The sequence below is a fragment of the Dipodomys spectabilis genome, unplaced genomic scaffold, assembly GCF_019054845.1.
Source record: "Dipodomys spectabilis isolate Male_0828 unplaced genomic scaffold, ASM1905484v1 ptg000230l, whole genome shotgun sequence".
NCBI classification, from domain to species: domain Eukaryota; kingdom Metazoa; phylum Chordata; class Mammalia; order Rodentia; family Heteromyidae; genus Dipodomys; species Dipodomys spectabilis.
Genome location: NW_024870907.1, coordinates 2,545,198 through 2,561,409, shown reverse-complemented (window position 1 = coordinate 2,561,409; position 16,212 = coordinate 2,545,198). Strand labels below are relative to the sequence as shown.

The following is a 16,212-nucleotide window of genomic DNA, read 5'->3' as shown; positions in this document are numbered from 1 at the left end:
AGGCATGAGCCACCGGTGCTCCGCTAGATCGTTACGATACTTTTTTTGGGGGGAAGGTGTCAGTTGAGGGGCTTGATTTCAGGGCTTGCGTGCTAGCCCTGATGTGTTTTGTTTTGTTTTGTTTTGTTTTGTTTTCGTACTCAAGGCTAGCACTCTACCACTTAGGGCCACAACTTCATTTCTGGCTTTTCGTCTCATCAACTTTCCTGCTTGGGTTGGTTTGGAACCACAGTTCTCAGATCGCAGCCTCCTGAGTAGCTAGGATTACAGGTGTGAGTCACCAGTGCCCAATTTTTCCTTTATTTCTAATTTTTTTGATTTGAGCTCCCCCTTTCCACCCCCCTTGCCAGTCCTGGGGCTTGAACTCAGAGCCTGGGCACTAGCTCAAGGCTAGCACTCTACCACTTGAGCCACAGTGCCATTTCTGGCTTTTTCTGTTTATTGTGTGGCACTTGAACTCGGGGCTTCATGCATGTTAGACAAGCGCTCTACCACTAAGCCACATTCCCAACCTAGTTGCATTATTTACTTGAGCAATTTGGTTTTTTTACTCTAGAGCTATGAACTTCCCTGAACTTTCCTCTCGGCACTGCTTTTGCTGTATCCCAGAGGTTCTGATATGACTTGTTTTCATTTTCATTTGATTATAGAAATTTCCTGGCTTCTTCCTTTATTTCTTCAGTGACCCACCTATTATTCAGTCTCCATGTGTTTTGAGTATTTTCTTTGCCATTGAGTTCTAGTTTAATTCCATTGTGATCAGATAGGATACAAGGTTATCTCAGTTCTTTTGTATTTGCTCTGTTGTGTGTCCTAGGATATGATCTGTTCTGCAGAATGTTCCTGGCCTGCTGAGAAGAATATGTATTGTGTGGTGTTGGGTGAAATACTCTGTAGATGTCTATTAAGTCCATTTGGGTTATCATGGCATTTAATTCAGAGGCTTGTGTGCTGACCTTTTGTTTGGGTGACCTGTCCTTTTGTGGGAGTGGGGTGTTAAAGTTTCCCACTATTGTGTTGGGGGGGAGTCTATCAGTTTTTGTTGTAAGTATAAGATAATTTACTTAATGTATTTAGTGCTTCATTATTTGGTGCTATTTGACCACTGTAATTTCTTTGACCATTGTAATTTCTTCTTTGTGGATCATTCTCTTTATTAATATGTAGTGATCTTCTTTGTCTCTTCTTACTGATTTTAATGTGAAGTCTATTTTATAAAAATATAGAATGCTGGCTAGGAAGGTGGCTGAGTGGTAGAGTGCTTGCCTTGCACGCATGAGGCCCTGGGTTCAATTCTTCAGCACCACATAAGCAGAAAAAGCCAGAAGTGGCCCTGTGGCTCAAGTGGTAGAGTGAGCCTTGAGCTGAAGAGCTGAGGGAGAGTGCCCAGGCCCAGGGTTCGGGCCCCACGACTGGCCAAAACAACAACAAAATATGTATACATATATATATATATATATATATATATATATATGTATGTATGTATGTATGTATACACACACACACACACACACATATATATGTACACATACACAAATTTGTAGGTCATCCTTGTACTAATTCTTCTCCATGTCATTCCAATTTTAGTTTATGTGCTGCTGAAGCAAAGCACTGTTGTAAACAGTTGACAAGTAGATAAGTTGCTGCCTTTATAATCTATTAAACCTCTTGTCTATCATTTTTAACTGTTAGAAATCCTCCTACTGCTAGGCACCGGTGGCCCACGCCTGTAATCCTAGCTACTCAGGAGGCTGAGATCAGAGGATCACGGTTCAAAGCCAGCCCAGGCAGGAAAAGTTTGTGAAACTCTTTATCTCCAACAAACCACTCAGAAAACTAGAAGTGGCACTGTGGCTCAAGTGGTAGAGTGCTAGCCTTGAGCTGAAGAGCTTAGGGACAGCGCCCAGGCCCAGAGTTCAAGCCCTGCGACTGACAAAAAAGAAAGAAAAAGAAATCCTGCTGTGAACATAGCTAAGGCTAAAACTAAGGTTTGGACTTAATTTCTGTAGGCCACATACTTGGTTGGCCTAGCCTTTCCAAACCAAAGAATATAGTCGTGTACTTTTTTTTTTTTGGTTGTGGGACTTGAACTCTGGGCCTGAGCACTGTCCCTCAGCTCTTCAGCTCAAGGCAAGCGCTCTACCACTGGAGCTACAGCGCCACTTCCTGTTTTCTCGTGGTTTATTGGGGATAAGAGTTTCTCGGAATTTCCTGCCCGGGCTGGCTTTGAACCGCGATCCTCAGATCTCAGCCTCCTGAGTAGCTAGGATTACAGGCGTGAGCCATTGGCTCCCGGCTTAGTCATGTACTTTGTACAACAGTGTACACCACACAGTCTGGGTGTGTAGTGGGCTGTACCACCTAGGTTCACACCATTGTCATTGAGTCACATATGAATATAATAATAAACATTTTAGAGATTTCATAGATCCCACCTACTCACAGAAGGGTGCTTCTGGCTCTGCCTATGTATTCAGGAGGCTGAGGGAGGTAGATAAAGAGCTTTATATTAGGAAAAATAAAGGAGGGGTAACAATACTCGATCGGAAATGTACTCATTACCCTACTCATGTAACTGTGACTCCTCTATATAGTATCTTTACAATGAAAAATACGTTTTATATATATATATATATATATAAAAGAGTTTTACATTAGCCAGAACTACAGAGTGAGAGCCTAATCCAGGGGAGGAGCAGGAAATGGGGAGTCCCTGTCAGGACTAACGCCCCATTCTCTAAGGCCAGTCCCCGGAGGCACCTCTACCCCAGAACCTAGCTCACACCTGCAGCCATTTTCCTATTGGGCTGGGTCTCAATTTTGAGGGCCAAGGGCCTGCAAGCTGGCTAGCTTGTGTGTGTCACTGGAGATCAAACCAGCATCTCACAGTGCTACATGAACACTGTACCACTAAGTCAACGCCATCCCAGCTTCTGTTTGTTTATTGCAGAATTTATATGACCTAGATGAAGAGGATGATGTTTTAGCACCTATTCCTGCTAAACAGATGAAGTTTTCAGCCTCAGGAGGCTTTCTTCACCAGACGGTATGGTGTTTTCCCTTCTCTTACCTCACTGGGTGTGTCTCAAGAGCTGGATGGAAGGGTTGTGCAGAATAAGACCTGTGTTAGTGATTCAGGCTCTGAGATCTTCAGAGCTGGAATCAGCCAACTGTTGCCTATTTAGACTAAAATGTGAACAAAATAGCAGCTAGAGAAGCCAGGCACTGGTGGTGCATGCCTGTAATCCTAGCTACTCAGAAGGCTGAGATCTCAGGATCACATTTCAAGCCAGCCCAGGCAGGAAAGTCCTTGAGACTCTCATCTCCAGTTAACCACCAGAAAACCAGAAGTGGTGCTGTGGCTCCAAGTGTTAGAGCACTAGCCTTGAATTGAAGAGCTCAGGGCAGCGCTGTGGCCCAGAGTTCGAGCCCTACAACTGACCAAAACATAAGGTCTTTGTGTTCCTCACAGGGGGCACCAGCTGTCTTAACCCCTCTGGCTCTTCTTCCTTCACATGTGTGTCTAAATAGGCTTGTCTTCGCCACCTTTGCTGATTGAGGAAACACCAAGGCAATAGCCAGCCCCTTGGTTTTGTAAATGTTGAGACTTGGGTGTCCAGGGATTAGCAAAGATCCCATAAGAAGTGAAGTTCAGAGCCAAAGTTCCCAGTGCTGTGCTTGAGGCACTTGGGGGAAATGTGTGAGTGTCCTAGCACATTTTTTGTTGTAGCAGAGCGGTGAAGACTGAGTAAGTTTTAAGCAATGGAAGTTCCTCAGCTCATGGTACTGGAGGCTGGGAAGTCAGAGGGCTGCTTCTGGCACAAGGGCTTTGTCCATGAGCCTTCATGGTAAAAGGACAAGCCAGCATGAGCGTGCACAGGATGGGAGGCATCGGTCCTTCAGGGGACCACTACTGCGGCAACCCAATCCTGTGAGAGTGATCTTAGTCCATTTATGGAGGGAGCGACCTGCCAAGCAAATGTTTATAACGGTCCTCCATCTTAATATATTATTACGGAAATTAAGTTTTAACATGAGTTTTGAAGTTAAAAACCTAGCAGTGAATTATCCCTCAGGAGGAATTCCAGGTATTTTTCCTTTGTTGCTATCCCAAACCTGCTTACTCAGTTGATATTCTAGCATTTGAGCCACACCTCCAGTCCCTGTTTTTTTTCCTATGACAAAACAATTTGCTCTGGTCTCTGGGCTGCTGGATTCCCTGGGTTGCTAGCAAAACCCACGGGCCCCAACACATGGGGGCTGTGTCCAGGAGAGCTTGGGGCCAGGTGTTGTCAGATGTGCTGCAGGAGGAGTGGGCACAGGCATGTGACACAGGGAGGCTGTGGACTGCTTGCCAGCTCCCGCTGGTGAGCACCTCCTTAAGAGCCCAGAGACTCCGCTCGGGTCACCACCTGAGTATGCAGGCCACTCTCGCAACTCTTTTAAGTGATAGATGAAGCAGACCACTTTGTTTCTTTTTTTTTTTTTTTTGTCAGTTGTGGGTCTTGAACTCTGGGCCTGGGCGCTGTCCCTGAGCTCTTCAGCTCAAGGCTAACCCTCTACCACTTGAGCCACAGCAGCACTTCTGGTGGTTAATTGGAGATAAGAATCTCACGGACTTTGCTTCCTGGGGCTGCCTTTGAACCATGATCCTCAGATCTCAGCCTCCTGAGTAGCTAGGATTACGGGTGACAGCCACTGGTGCCTGGCCCACTTTGTTTCTTCACAATAGGACTGAATTGGTCTCGTAAGTAGACCTATTGAATCTGCCACCAAGGGAACTGTCAGTTATGTAGTTAAGTTTCATTGAAAAAAACGCTGTTCCATGGATAAGGAAACAGGTAGAGAAGTAAAATAACTCTGCTTCTAACTAGTAGATCTCGTTGTTGCGCTTCCAGGGCCACATGTGTAACTACTATATTGTACTGGCTCTGGAGACATGGAGTGGCTTGATCTCCAACATGGAGAATGCTTCCCCCACCCTGGTGACCTGCCCCGGCCCCCAACCCCCGGCCCCCGGCCCGGCTTCTCTGGCTGCCTCATTCCTTCTTCCTTGCAGGATCAGTGCTTAGTTACAAACTGTCCCAAAGCAGCAAGAGTACCTACCACCTAACAGTCGGGCAGCTGAGGAGGCTGGGGTTACACATGTGCCTCTGCTGGGCCGCAGGAAGCTGGTGACCACTGCACTGTCAGAGAAGCTTGGTTAGGACTAAGCTTGACCTCCTGTTCTTTATTTTTTACTTATTGTCAGTTGTAGAGCCTGAACTCCAGGCCTGGACACTGTCCCTGAACTCTTTTGCTGAAGATTAGTGCTCTACCTACTGCTTTGAGCCACAGCGCCACTTCTAGTTTTCTGATAGTTAATTGGAGATAAGAGTCTCACAGACTTTCTTATCCAGGCTGGCTTTAAACCATGATCCTCACATCTCAGCCTCCTGAATAGCTAGTATTACAGGTGTGAGCCACCAGTGCCTGGCTGACCTCCCGCTTTTGACCTTCTGACCAGGTGCAAATGTTGGAATGGTGTGGCCTTGTTGAGTTGCAGAAGGCTGCATAGAAGCTTCCTGATGAGCTTTCAATACTGTGCACAGTGGTATCTGTGTGCTTGAGCTTAATGGTCACCAGCTCTCAGCCTTTTCTTTTGTCCTTTTCTGTAGGCTGGGCTGAGCAGTTCCAAGCTCTCCATGTCCAAGGCCCTCCCTCTCACCAAAGTGGTTCAGAATGATGCGTACACTGCTCCTGCTCTCCCCTCTATTCGAACAAAGGCCTTGACCAACATGTCCCGGACACTGGTAAACAAGGAGGAGGCCCCCAAAGAGCTGCCATCTGCTGAGGTAAGGTGATCAGCATGTGTTGGGTAAGCAGAATGTTATATTACCACCCCACCCCACCCCCGTGGGTAATATAGGTAGGCGGAGCCAGCCCTGCAGAGAAATGACCATGTGTAATGAGCAGAGGCTTCCCAGAGGAGAGCTTCTGGGAGCCAGGAGGAAAGAGCAGCTCAAGCCTGTGGGAATCTGGGAGCACTCTGAGCTGGTGGAGTCTAGATGTAGGAGCATTCCAGGCATATTTGGGAAATGAGAGCCTGCTCCTTTAAACACATGGTCATGAGGTACGAATGGGCTCTAGGACCCTAAGGGCCCCGTTGTGTTGCCTCTGTATGGGTTTCCTTGGGGCTGTCCTGGTTGCATATGTAGAGTGAGTGAGTGCTGCTGTGTGGTGATTGCACACCTGTCTTGGACTCCTGGTAACACTCTTGTCTGTGTGGTAGACTGTTCTCAGCCCTTTGGAAGGTACCAAGATGACTGTGAATAATCTGCACCCCCGAGTCACTGAAGAGGACATTGTTGTAAGTACTAGGACTTACCAGAGTTTTCCTTCTCAAACTACTTCTGTGGCCCAGACTCCCCAGCTCACTTCTTTGCTGGAACTCATAGGACTGTATCATCACGGTTCAGCTAATTGCCAAGGGAAACGAGTGCTTGGGGTACAGTCTAGGGGAAACCAAGTGCAAACTTGTACAGCCCTCCTATCTGCGTCACACAGCTTGTGATGGAGGACCAGGGAGGCCTAGGAATTAGTCACTTAGGCATTGTCTGCCTGGCATGGTCCAACCTTCAGCAAGAATTTAGCAGAAGCCATTTTGTTTGGCTACTGTGTCCATTAGGGCAGCAGAGTCCTCCAGAAATCCTGGGCAGGCTTGGCTGGTTCATGCGGGTCAGGGGGAGGTGGTCTATGAAGGCTGCCATCTGCCCAAGCTCTGCCCTCAAGCCACTTGCCTGGCCTGCCTCTGGGGCCTGGGCTGTGTCCTAGTGACGCCTAAGTCCGTCCTGTACCACAGTGTCACATCCACTGTTGGGGATTTTTCTGCGAGTCCTCTGGAATTTCCATGTTGATTCTGTGTTTTATCATTGTGTCACCCTTTCATCATGGTGACACACAGTGCCTGCCATAAACAACTGAAGGGAGGAAAGTCTTACTTTAGCTTATGGTTCAGAGATTTCAGTCCATGGTCTTTTGGTCCATGGCTGTGGGCCTACGGTGAGGCAGAGCCTCCCGCGGTACATGAGAGACAGGCACAACTGTGCCGCACTGTTCTAGCTGTCTCTCACCCAGTCAAGTTCATAGTCAGCATTAACCATCAATATGGGGGTGGGGGTAGAAAGGGATAGTGGGAGAACAACAAAGGAGGGAGTAACAATACTCGACAAGAAATGTACTCATTACCTTATTCATGTAACTGTAACCCCTCTGTATAGCATCTTCACAATAAAATAAAAAATTAACCACAAAAACATCACTAGGATATTAAGCGTGGCTGAAGTGGAATGATGTTTATCTAGTAAATCACAGCCCTGGGTTTAGTTCCTAGCCCTGTATAACTTTATGTATTTATTCATTTATTTATTTATGATCCTGGTACTGGAGCTTAAACTCAGAACCTGGGAGCTGTCCCCTGAGCTTTTTTGCTCAAGGCTGGCACTCTGCCACTTGGGCCATAGCTCCACTTCTGGCATTAGTAATCATTACTAAATGTCTCACAGCTTTTCTTCCCCAACAGGCTTTGAACCACAGTCTTTAGATTTCAGCCCCCTGAGTAGCTAGGATTGTGGATGTGAGCCATCAGCACCAAGCAAAAATTAAAAGAACATAAACTAACCCTACAGACCTTTTCATAAGCCTTCTCTTTGCCCTCACAATGAGTTTAAGGCAGGTACAGATGGAGAAATGGCAGTGCTGATGGCCTCTGTCTGGTCCCTACCTGCTGTTTCTTCTCTGGCCTCAGGCCTCTTGCCAGTGGAACGAGGAGGAGGATGGAGTTGATGACACGTGTACAAAGCATATCTTCCTGGCTGATAAATGCCAAGTCCCAGTGACCTAGCCTGGGCTTGTCTTTGACTTGGCGACTGGCTACCTGCCTCTGCTGAGCTGGGCACTAGGTTAGCACGGTCCTGGGGAGCTCCTCTAGCCGCCCACCCAGAACTATTGGCAACAGATTTCCAAGTGACAGTTGAGCAACTCTTTGGTGAGCCTACACTCCTCCTCACAACAGCTCTCAGAGGAAGTCTAAAATGGCTTGTCAAGGTGGTCACTGAGAACTTTCTAGTAAATTTGTGGAAGGTCACAGATACAGGAAGGTGTGTAAGCCCAGTCCTCCTCGTTACTGTTAGCTTGTCTTCTCTGATCCCAGACGAGCCTTTCCAGGCACTGGTAGCTCACACCTGTATCCTAGCTGCTCAGGAGGCTGAAATCTGAAGATCTTGATTTCCAACCTAGGCAGGAAAGTCCATGAGACTCCTAATCTCTAATTAGTAAAAGGCCAGAAGTGGAGCTCAAATGGTGATAGAGCCCTAGCCTTGAGAAAAAAAGCTCAAGGACAGCTCCCAGACCCTGAGTTCAAGGATGCATTGGTATGTATGCGCACGCACGTGTGTGTGCGTGCACACACCAAAAAGAAACCTTGATCACAGCATACCTGTGGTACAGCTACTGTGATATTCTGAGTGTATGTACATATAGAAAGTCCAGAATTCTCTCCAACTCCAACCCCCTCTTGTTCTTCACAGGAGCTTTTCTGTGTGTGCGGAGCACTTAAGCGAGCTAGACTGGTCCATCCTGGGGTGGCAGAGGTGGTTTTTGTGAAGAAGGATGATGCCATTACAGCATATAAAAAATACAACAACCGGTGTCTGGATGGTAAGTTGGGAAGAAAGCAATCACTGTACTCCTGGCTCACCTTCTGCTTGTTGAGGCAAGCAGGGCTTCTGGAGCAGGCTTTCCTGTGAGATAAATGGAAAGGCATCCTGAACAGTCCCTTTGGGGGCTCCTGGACACCAGGGTCAGTCAGAGATGTGCATTCTTACAGTATGCAGCTGTAGCTTCTTGCTAAACAGAGCTGCAAGTCTATAAAGAAATGAGATACTGTCATGCCACTACTCAGTAGTCTGAGATGTGAGGATCACGGTTCAAAGTCAAACTGCGGGGCTGGGAAGGTGGCTCAGTGGTAGAGTGCTTGCCTAGCATGCATGAAGCCATGGGTTCGATTCCTCAGCACCACATAAGCAGAAAAAGCCAGAAGTGATGTTGTGGTTCATGTGTTAGAGTGCTGAAGAGCTAAGGCCCAGAGTTCAGGCCCCATGACCAGCAAAACAAAAAACAAAGTCAAGCTGGGCATGAAAGTCTATGAGAATCTTTTTTTTTTTTTTTTTTTTGGGGGGGGGGGGGGTGTCCAGTTGTGGGGCCTGAGCTCCGGGCCTGGGCGCTGTCCCTCAGCTCTTCAGCTCAAGGCTAACACTCTACCACTTGAGCCAAAGCACCACATCTGGCTTTTTTCTTTTTGCTTATGTGGTGCTGAGGAATCGAACCCAGGGCCTCATGCATACAAGGCAAGCGCTCTACCACTGAGCCACCTTTCTAGCCACAAGTCTATTAGAATCTTATCTCCAGTTAGCCACTAGAAAACTGCAATAGAGCACTAGCCTTGAGCAGAAAATCTCAGGGACAGTGCCCATGCCCTGAGTTCAAGACCCTTACTGAAAAAAAATAAAAAGCTAAGGAACAATGCCTAGGTTCTGATAAGTCCTAGGGCCAGCAGGAAAGGAAAAGTGGGACACCATTTCTTTATAGACGATTCACTAAAGAATTTTGCCTGGGAAGCCAAGAGCCATGGCTAGCAGCTCCAGATGTCCAGCTCACCTCCAGGGCACAGGTTCTTCAGAGGCCTGCAGCCTTGTTAAATGTTGAGCTCTGCTCTGATGCTGCCTCCCTTTGTTCATCCAGATGGCCTGTAGTAAGGAGCTCTTACCTGCTACACTCCCTTTCCGGCTTGCCGTTTGTTCTCAGTGTTGCTGTTTACTGCTATGTCTCTGTCTGGTTTTTTTTTTTTTTTTTTTTTGGGGGGGGGGGGGAGGGTCCAGTCGTGGGGCCTGAACTCTGGGCCTGGGCGCTGTCCCTCAGCTCTTCAGCTTAAGGCAAACGTTCTACCACTGAGCCACCTTCCCAGCCTCTGTCTGTTCTTTTATTTCCAACCCTTTTTCTTGTATCTTTGAAAATAAGTGTATTTTGGGCTGAGAAGGTCGACAAATATATGTTCACTTAGAAACACTTTTGTTACTGAAAAATACCAGCCATCTGATTTCTGAGTCTGAAGCAAGTCATCCTCTTTTGCTGGCGAAGGGCTTGCCTCAGGCTTGGCTGCTGACTGATGGGGAGCTGGTGGTTGAGGTCAGCTATGGCCAGTCCCCCACACTGATGGCCTCTACCTTTCATGAATAATTGCCCTGGAATGTGCTGTGCTGAATGATAACATGTACCACAGCAAATGTTTCAAAATTGGCATCAGAGGCCAGGCATAGTGGTTCTTACCTATAATCCCAGCCCTCAGGAAGTTGAAGGAAGAGTGCCAATTGCAGGCCAACCCAGGCTATATAGCAAGACAGTGTCTCAAACAATAAACAAAAATTGACAGGCTGAGGGATAGGAAATGTGCTTGCTGAGCAATGAACAAGACCCAGGTCTCAGTCACTTGAGCCAGTCCTCTGTGTTACCAAGGAAGTGCTTGCAGTCTCCAGAGGGCACCTCCACAGTATTCATCACACCATCTCCAGGAGCAGGCTCCACGAGGAGCCATCGAAATCCTGGTATGTGATTGCAGCAATCAGCCATCTCCTAATTCTAGTTCTCATGTGCAGTTATGTCCTCCAAACTTTTGCTGACATGAGTACAACTAGGGGCACAGGGGGTGGGTGGAGCCCCAAGGCTATGAGCATGCTGGGTACTCTGTTGCTGAACTGCACACACCCCCAGCCAAAAAACGAATGTTCTTAATGGCATCTAGAACGATGAGCTCTTGCCAGCTTTCCCATTTCAGTTGGCCAGTTCCATCAGAAGAGTCACTGTTAAGGTGTAGCAATAGTCTTACAAAAAAGAATTGGAAGTCAGAATGACCTCTTGATTCTGCAGAAGGCCTGTTGAATTAGAAGGCATAAGAGGGTCTCATTGTATATCTCCAGCCAAGTAGCATTGTTAATGAGCAGTAATATTTTGTAAGAATTTTCTTTTCTTTTTTTTGAGATTTTTTTTTGTGTGTGTGTGAAAATACTGTACAGAGGGGTTACAATTATTACATGGACAAGATAATGAGTACATTTCTTATCAAGCATTGTAGCCTCCTCCTTTGTTTCCCCTTCCCATCCTCCCCCCACCCCCCCCCCCACCAAGAATTTTCTTTTCTCTGGTACTTAGGTCCCAATAGAGAGTCTAAAATATTCAAAACCATGATAGAACCATATGCTGTCATCCAGCATTGTTATTTCACTTAGAGCACAGGCAGGATAAAGACTCCTCTTCCTCCCTCCTCCCTCTCTCCTTCCTCCTCCTGCCTTCCTTCTTCCTTCTCCTCCCCTCCCCCCCTCCTCTCTTCTTGGCAGTGCTGTGGTTTGAACTCCAAGCTTTGCATTCACTCTGATTTCTTGCTCTGCTAGCTGGCTACCACTTGAGCATGTCTCTAGCTTCACCTTTTGATGATTATTTTTGAAGTGGACTGCAGCTAGCTTTTTTTTGCCAAAACTGGCCTCAAACTATGGACCTCATGTCTCCGCCTCCTAAGCAGCCAGAATTAATAAGCGTTTGCCACCAGTACCTCATATTTTATATGCATTGGTATTTATTCCTTCATGGACAAGGAGAAATGTGACCATATGCTTTTGAATCCTTATTTCACATAGTTTCATAGTGTAAACATTTTCTTTTCCTACCTGCTTCACAAATAATTTGGGATGGTTTCTCACTGAATTGTTCCTTTCTCATTTCCTCATCAAGTCTTTCTATGAAGCAAAGCTCCTTGCCTTTCTTCCAGGTGTTTGCTACTGCGGTTCCTGCACATCCTACCACCCTGGGATTCTGTTTGCTTAGTTACTTGCATTATTCATTTTCTGCTGCTATAATGAAATCCTAGGAGCTGGGTATTTTGTAAAGAAAAGAGGTTTATGGGGGTTCAGGGCTGTGGCACTGGCATCACTTTGGCTAGGTGAGGACTAGTTATTGAACCAGCTCTGCTCATCTCATAATACACTACTCACTAAGGTGACACCTTTTGCAAAGGGGATGAGCCACTCATGGAGATGGGAGAGCTAGTCTAAGAGCTGCCCTCCTGAGAGATAGGGTTTAGGAGCATTAATGCACAAAGGAATGGGGGGGAGGGGGGGAGTGTAACTCAGTGGTAGAGCATTGGCCTCTCATGGCTGAGACCTGGGGCAAAGTGAAATAGCTGGTGTCTGGTCTGGGCGATAAAGCATCAGGCCTCTCCATAGGACACATGCTCTGAGGGGAAGCTTGGGCCTGGTGACGTCACAGAGTCATCCTTCAGACACTTTCAGGCTCAGGAGAAGGCTTGTGTTTCACCTGGCTTGAGATTCCTCCAAGTTCCTGAAAAACAATTGAGGCACACTTGTTTCCATGGTGGCCCAGACCCAGAGCATTGTCTATAGCAGAGCAGGTAGCTCCTGAAACTGGGAGGAGCAGACCTGCCCACGGCAGGCAAGCTGGCCTTGCACTCAGTCCCCTGCCTCAGCCACCGAAGTCCTTGGTTCACAGACAGGTACCACCAGGCTCAGCTGAAGTGGCAGGCTTTGACCCTCGGTTGTGAAGGTGGTGGCTCTGTCCTTGTGTGAGGAATGGAGTTCCCATAGAGCCTTTTCTCCCCTCTGTTTTCAGGGCAACCAATGAAGTGCAACCTTCACATGAACGGCAATGTCATCACCTCTGAGCAGCCCATCCTGCTGTAAGTCCAACACAGGGGTCCTGCGGCAGGGGTCGGAGGGGGGGGGGGAGTTCGCTTTTCCTGGTCTCTTTATTCTTAGGGATGAATTATCTGCACCACTATGTAAGATATGTTGTAAATGTTTTGGGGTTTGTTTGTTTTTTGGGGGGGTGGTCATGGCCATGGCTTGAACTCTGGGCCTGGGTGCTGTCCCTCGGTTCTTCAACTCAAGGCTAGCTCTCTACCACTTGCGCCACAGCACCACTTCCGGTTTTCTGGTGGTTTCATGGCCAAGCGGGGCGCTGGTGGCTCACACCTGTAATCCTAGCTACTCAGAAGGCTGAGATCTGAGGATCGCAGTTCAAAGCCAGCCTGGGCAGGAGAGACCGTGAGACTCCTATCTCCAATAAACCACCAGAAAACCAGAAGTGGTGCTGTAGCTCAAGTGGTAGAGCACTCGCCTTGAGCTGAAGAGCTGAGGGACAGCGCCCAGTCCCAGAGTTCAAGCCCCACGACCGACAAAAAAAAAAAAAAAAAAAGGGGGTTTCATGGCCTAGGGCTGGGAAGGTGGCTCAGTGGTAGAGTGCTTGCCTTGCACTCATGAGGCCCTGGGTTTGATTCCTCAGCACCACATTTGCAGAAAAAGCTGGAAGTGGTGCTGTGGCTCAAATGGTAGAGTGCTAGCCTTGAGCTAAAGAGCTGAGGGACAGTGCCCAGGCCCAAAGTTCAAGCCCCATGACCGACCAGAAAAAAAAAAAAAGTTTCATGGACTTTCCTGCCCGGGCTGGCTTTGAACTGTGATCCTCAAATAGCTAGGATTACAGGCATGAGTCACTGGCACCTGGCTTTCGCATTCTGCTTTGTAACCTGGTTAAGTTTAGGGAGTCACTGGGCTACAGAGACTTAAATCAACCATTACTTTAGGCCATGCTAGTGTCCTGATGTGAGCTAATAACCAGAAAGGCATGCAGGGTTTGCCTGCAGCAGGCCTTTCCTGTCTTCTCAGTAGTTGATGTGAGAGCTGTGGGAAGCATGCACAGTGCTATACCCAGGGAAAATAGGGTCCTCTCCGCATGTCAGGGCGACTCCCTGACACCAGCCAACTGGAACTTGTCTTTGTTCCCCACAGGCGGCTGAGCGACAGCCCCGCAGTGAAAAAGGAGAGCGAGCTGCCCCGGAGGATGGCTCCGGCCTCCTCCTCCGCCCCCGCTGCTGAGGTGGACCCTGACACTATCCTGAAGGCGCTCTTCAAGTCCTCGGGGGCCTCGGTGACCACGCAGCCCACAGAATTCAAAATCAAACTTTGAGAGGGCAGAAACACAAGGGTGGCTCTGTCTGCCAAGGCAAAGCTCGTGACCAATGGGCCCTTGGACTGAAGCCCTGAACATGGAGAGGGCTTCCTCACTGGACGGGGCCTGCCTTTCTGTGTTCTTCTACCCTGTGCGCTTCTGTACATTAACGTTTCTTGTAGTTCATTTCTTCTCCCCTCCACCTCTTCACCAACGTAGGCCTGTGTGTGTCAGTGGGAGCCTCCCCTCCCCTCTGCCCAAGCTGATTTTTCCTCTAGAAATGGTGCGCTGAATTCTCTGGGTGGCATTCCTGTGGCCTGATGGGAAGCTTCCTTCCGTGCAGGGCGACACTGTTTGGGGAGGTTGCCTTCCCTTCTAAGTTCTTCAAACACTGCAGAGGGGTCCTGCAGTGCTGGTGGGCACGGTCTCACCTTGAAAGCCCATCCACCTAGCCAGTGGAGGAGCAGCCTGGGCAGGGATCAGTTTCCAGGCCTCTCATTGGTCTGCAGAGGGCCTTTGGCAAGGGCAGGATGGGCTGTGGCTCTGCACACAGCTGTGCACCACCAGCTCAGGCATCCCAGCGTGAAATCCCAGAGCCATATTTTCCGTGTTCCTCGAGCTGTGCCGAATGCCCAGTCTGGTCTCCTGCGCCTTGTGAGGATCACTGCTGGGCCCTCTTGGCCCAGCATGGAGGTCATCACAGGCTAGCTTTGGTGCAGGCTCTTTCTGGTCTTGGTCATCTACAAACACCCGCCAGGGATGCCAGAAGCATGTGTTTTTCTGCCTTGGCCAAGGGGATGGATAAAGGAGTGTCTTGCAGAGCATAGCTCTGACAGGCAAATGAGTGTTTCCCTACGGCTTCCTCCCAGGCAGCTGGGGCAGAGCTATAGGACACAGGCATGCTCTCCAAATGGCAGGAGGAATTGTTCCTGGTGCCCTTTCGCAGAGCCCTGCTGCATTGTGGGGTGTGCACAGTGCACGGCCAGAGCCACGCAGGCTGGGGGCAGGGCTGGAGGGACACTACCATCACTTCTGCAGCCCAGGAAGCAAAGTGGGCTGAGGTGCCTCCACTTCCCTGAGGCGAGTTAGTTGATAGACCAAGCAGGAAAGATCAGGAGCTTGAGCCCAGCTATAGTTTCACAGCTCTGAGGTGCTGCGCTTCTCTCCCCCTCTGGTTCAAACGTTCCTTTCTAGCAGCTGAAAGACATTCCTTCTTTCTATACTGGCCCCTTCTGGGCCAGGAGGCCCCCCCAGAAAGCACTAGGACCTCACTTGTTGGACCCAGTTGAGAGTAGAGGCGTCAGGGGACCTGCCCACATGGCTCTTCCCTCCCTCCCCTCCTTTCCCAAGCCAGGTGTGCGCTCTGCAGCCCCTGGCCCTGTAGGGACTTGGTTTCCCCTGCTCCATAAACTGTCTTCTTGGGGAACAGCAGAGGGTAGTGGGCAGCGCTGTGCCCTCCTCCCCCACTCCCCCACTGTGTCTCATGTTGAGGAGAGGAAAAGGCATTAAGATACGGACTTGTCTGTATCACTTTCCATTTCTGAATAAACGTTTGTTATTCCTACTTCCTTTGAAGATTGTGCTCATGGCTTTAGTGGGACCTGGCACCAGAAAGCAGCCATTTGATCCTGAGAGGCTGTGAGCACATCTGGGCGGGAAGTGCTGGCCTGGCCTCCAGCACCTGCCCAGGCTCTTGTGCCTCACAGTGCAAAGCACTCTTCTCCAACACAGCTTAGGGCCTTGGTCTGAAGAAACTGTACTCATGAGTGTAATGTATCCCTTACATGAAATATGACATTAGAAAAATCAGTTATTGAGGCTGGGAAGGTGGCTCAGTGGTAGAGTGCTTGCCTTGCATGCATGAGGCCCTGGGTTCGATTCCTCAGCACCACATAAGCAAAAATTTAAAAAGCCGGAAGTGGCGCTGTGGCTCAAGTGGTAGAGCGCTAGCCTTGAGCTGAAGAGCTGAGGGACAGCGCCCAGGCCCAGAGTTCAGGCCCCACGATCAGACCCAAAAAATAAAGTAGAAGCTGGGTGCTGGTGGCTCACACCTATAATCTAGCTACTCAGGAGGCTGAGATCTGAAGACTGGTTCAAAGCCAGTCCAGGCAGGAAAGTCTGTGAGGCTCTTTATCTCCAATAAACCACCAGAAAACGAAGTGG

General features: G+C 48.7%; 1 protein-coding gene across 1 annotated transcript in view; it reads left to right on the top strand.

The window, feature by feature from the left end:
- The window catches only part of Poldip3 (DNA polymerase delta interacting protein 3), a 28,541-nt gene extending 12,928 nt beyond the window's left edge, over positions 1-15,613 (top strand). The window contains exons 4-9 of the mRNA XM_042697982.1: positions 2,951-3,046; positions 5,658-5,834; positions 6,272-6,349; positions 8,568-8,697; positions 12,715-12,781; positions 13,890-15,613. Of these exons, the coding sequence (XP_042553916.1) occupies positions 2,951-3,046; positions 5,658-5,834; positions 6,272-6,349; positions 8,568-8,697; positions 12,715-12,781; positions 13,890-14,067 (726 nt within the window). The 3' untranslated portion in view covers positions 14,068-15,613. The remainder of the gene's footprint in view (positions 1-2,950; positions 3,047-5,657; positions 5,835-6,271; positions 6,350-8,567; positions 8,698-12,714; positions 12,782-13,889) is intronic.
- The last annotated feature ends 599 nt before the right edge of the window (positions 15,614-16,212 follow it).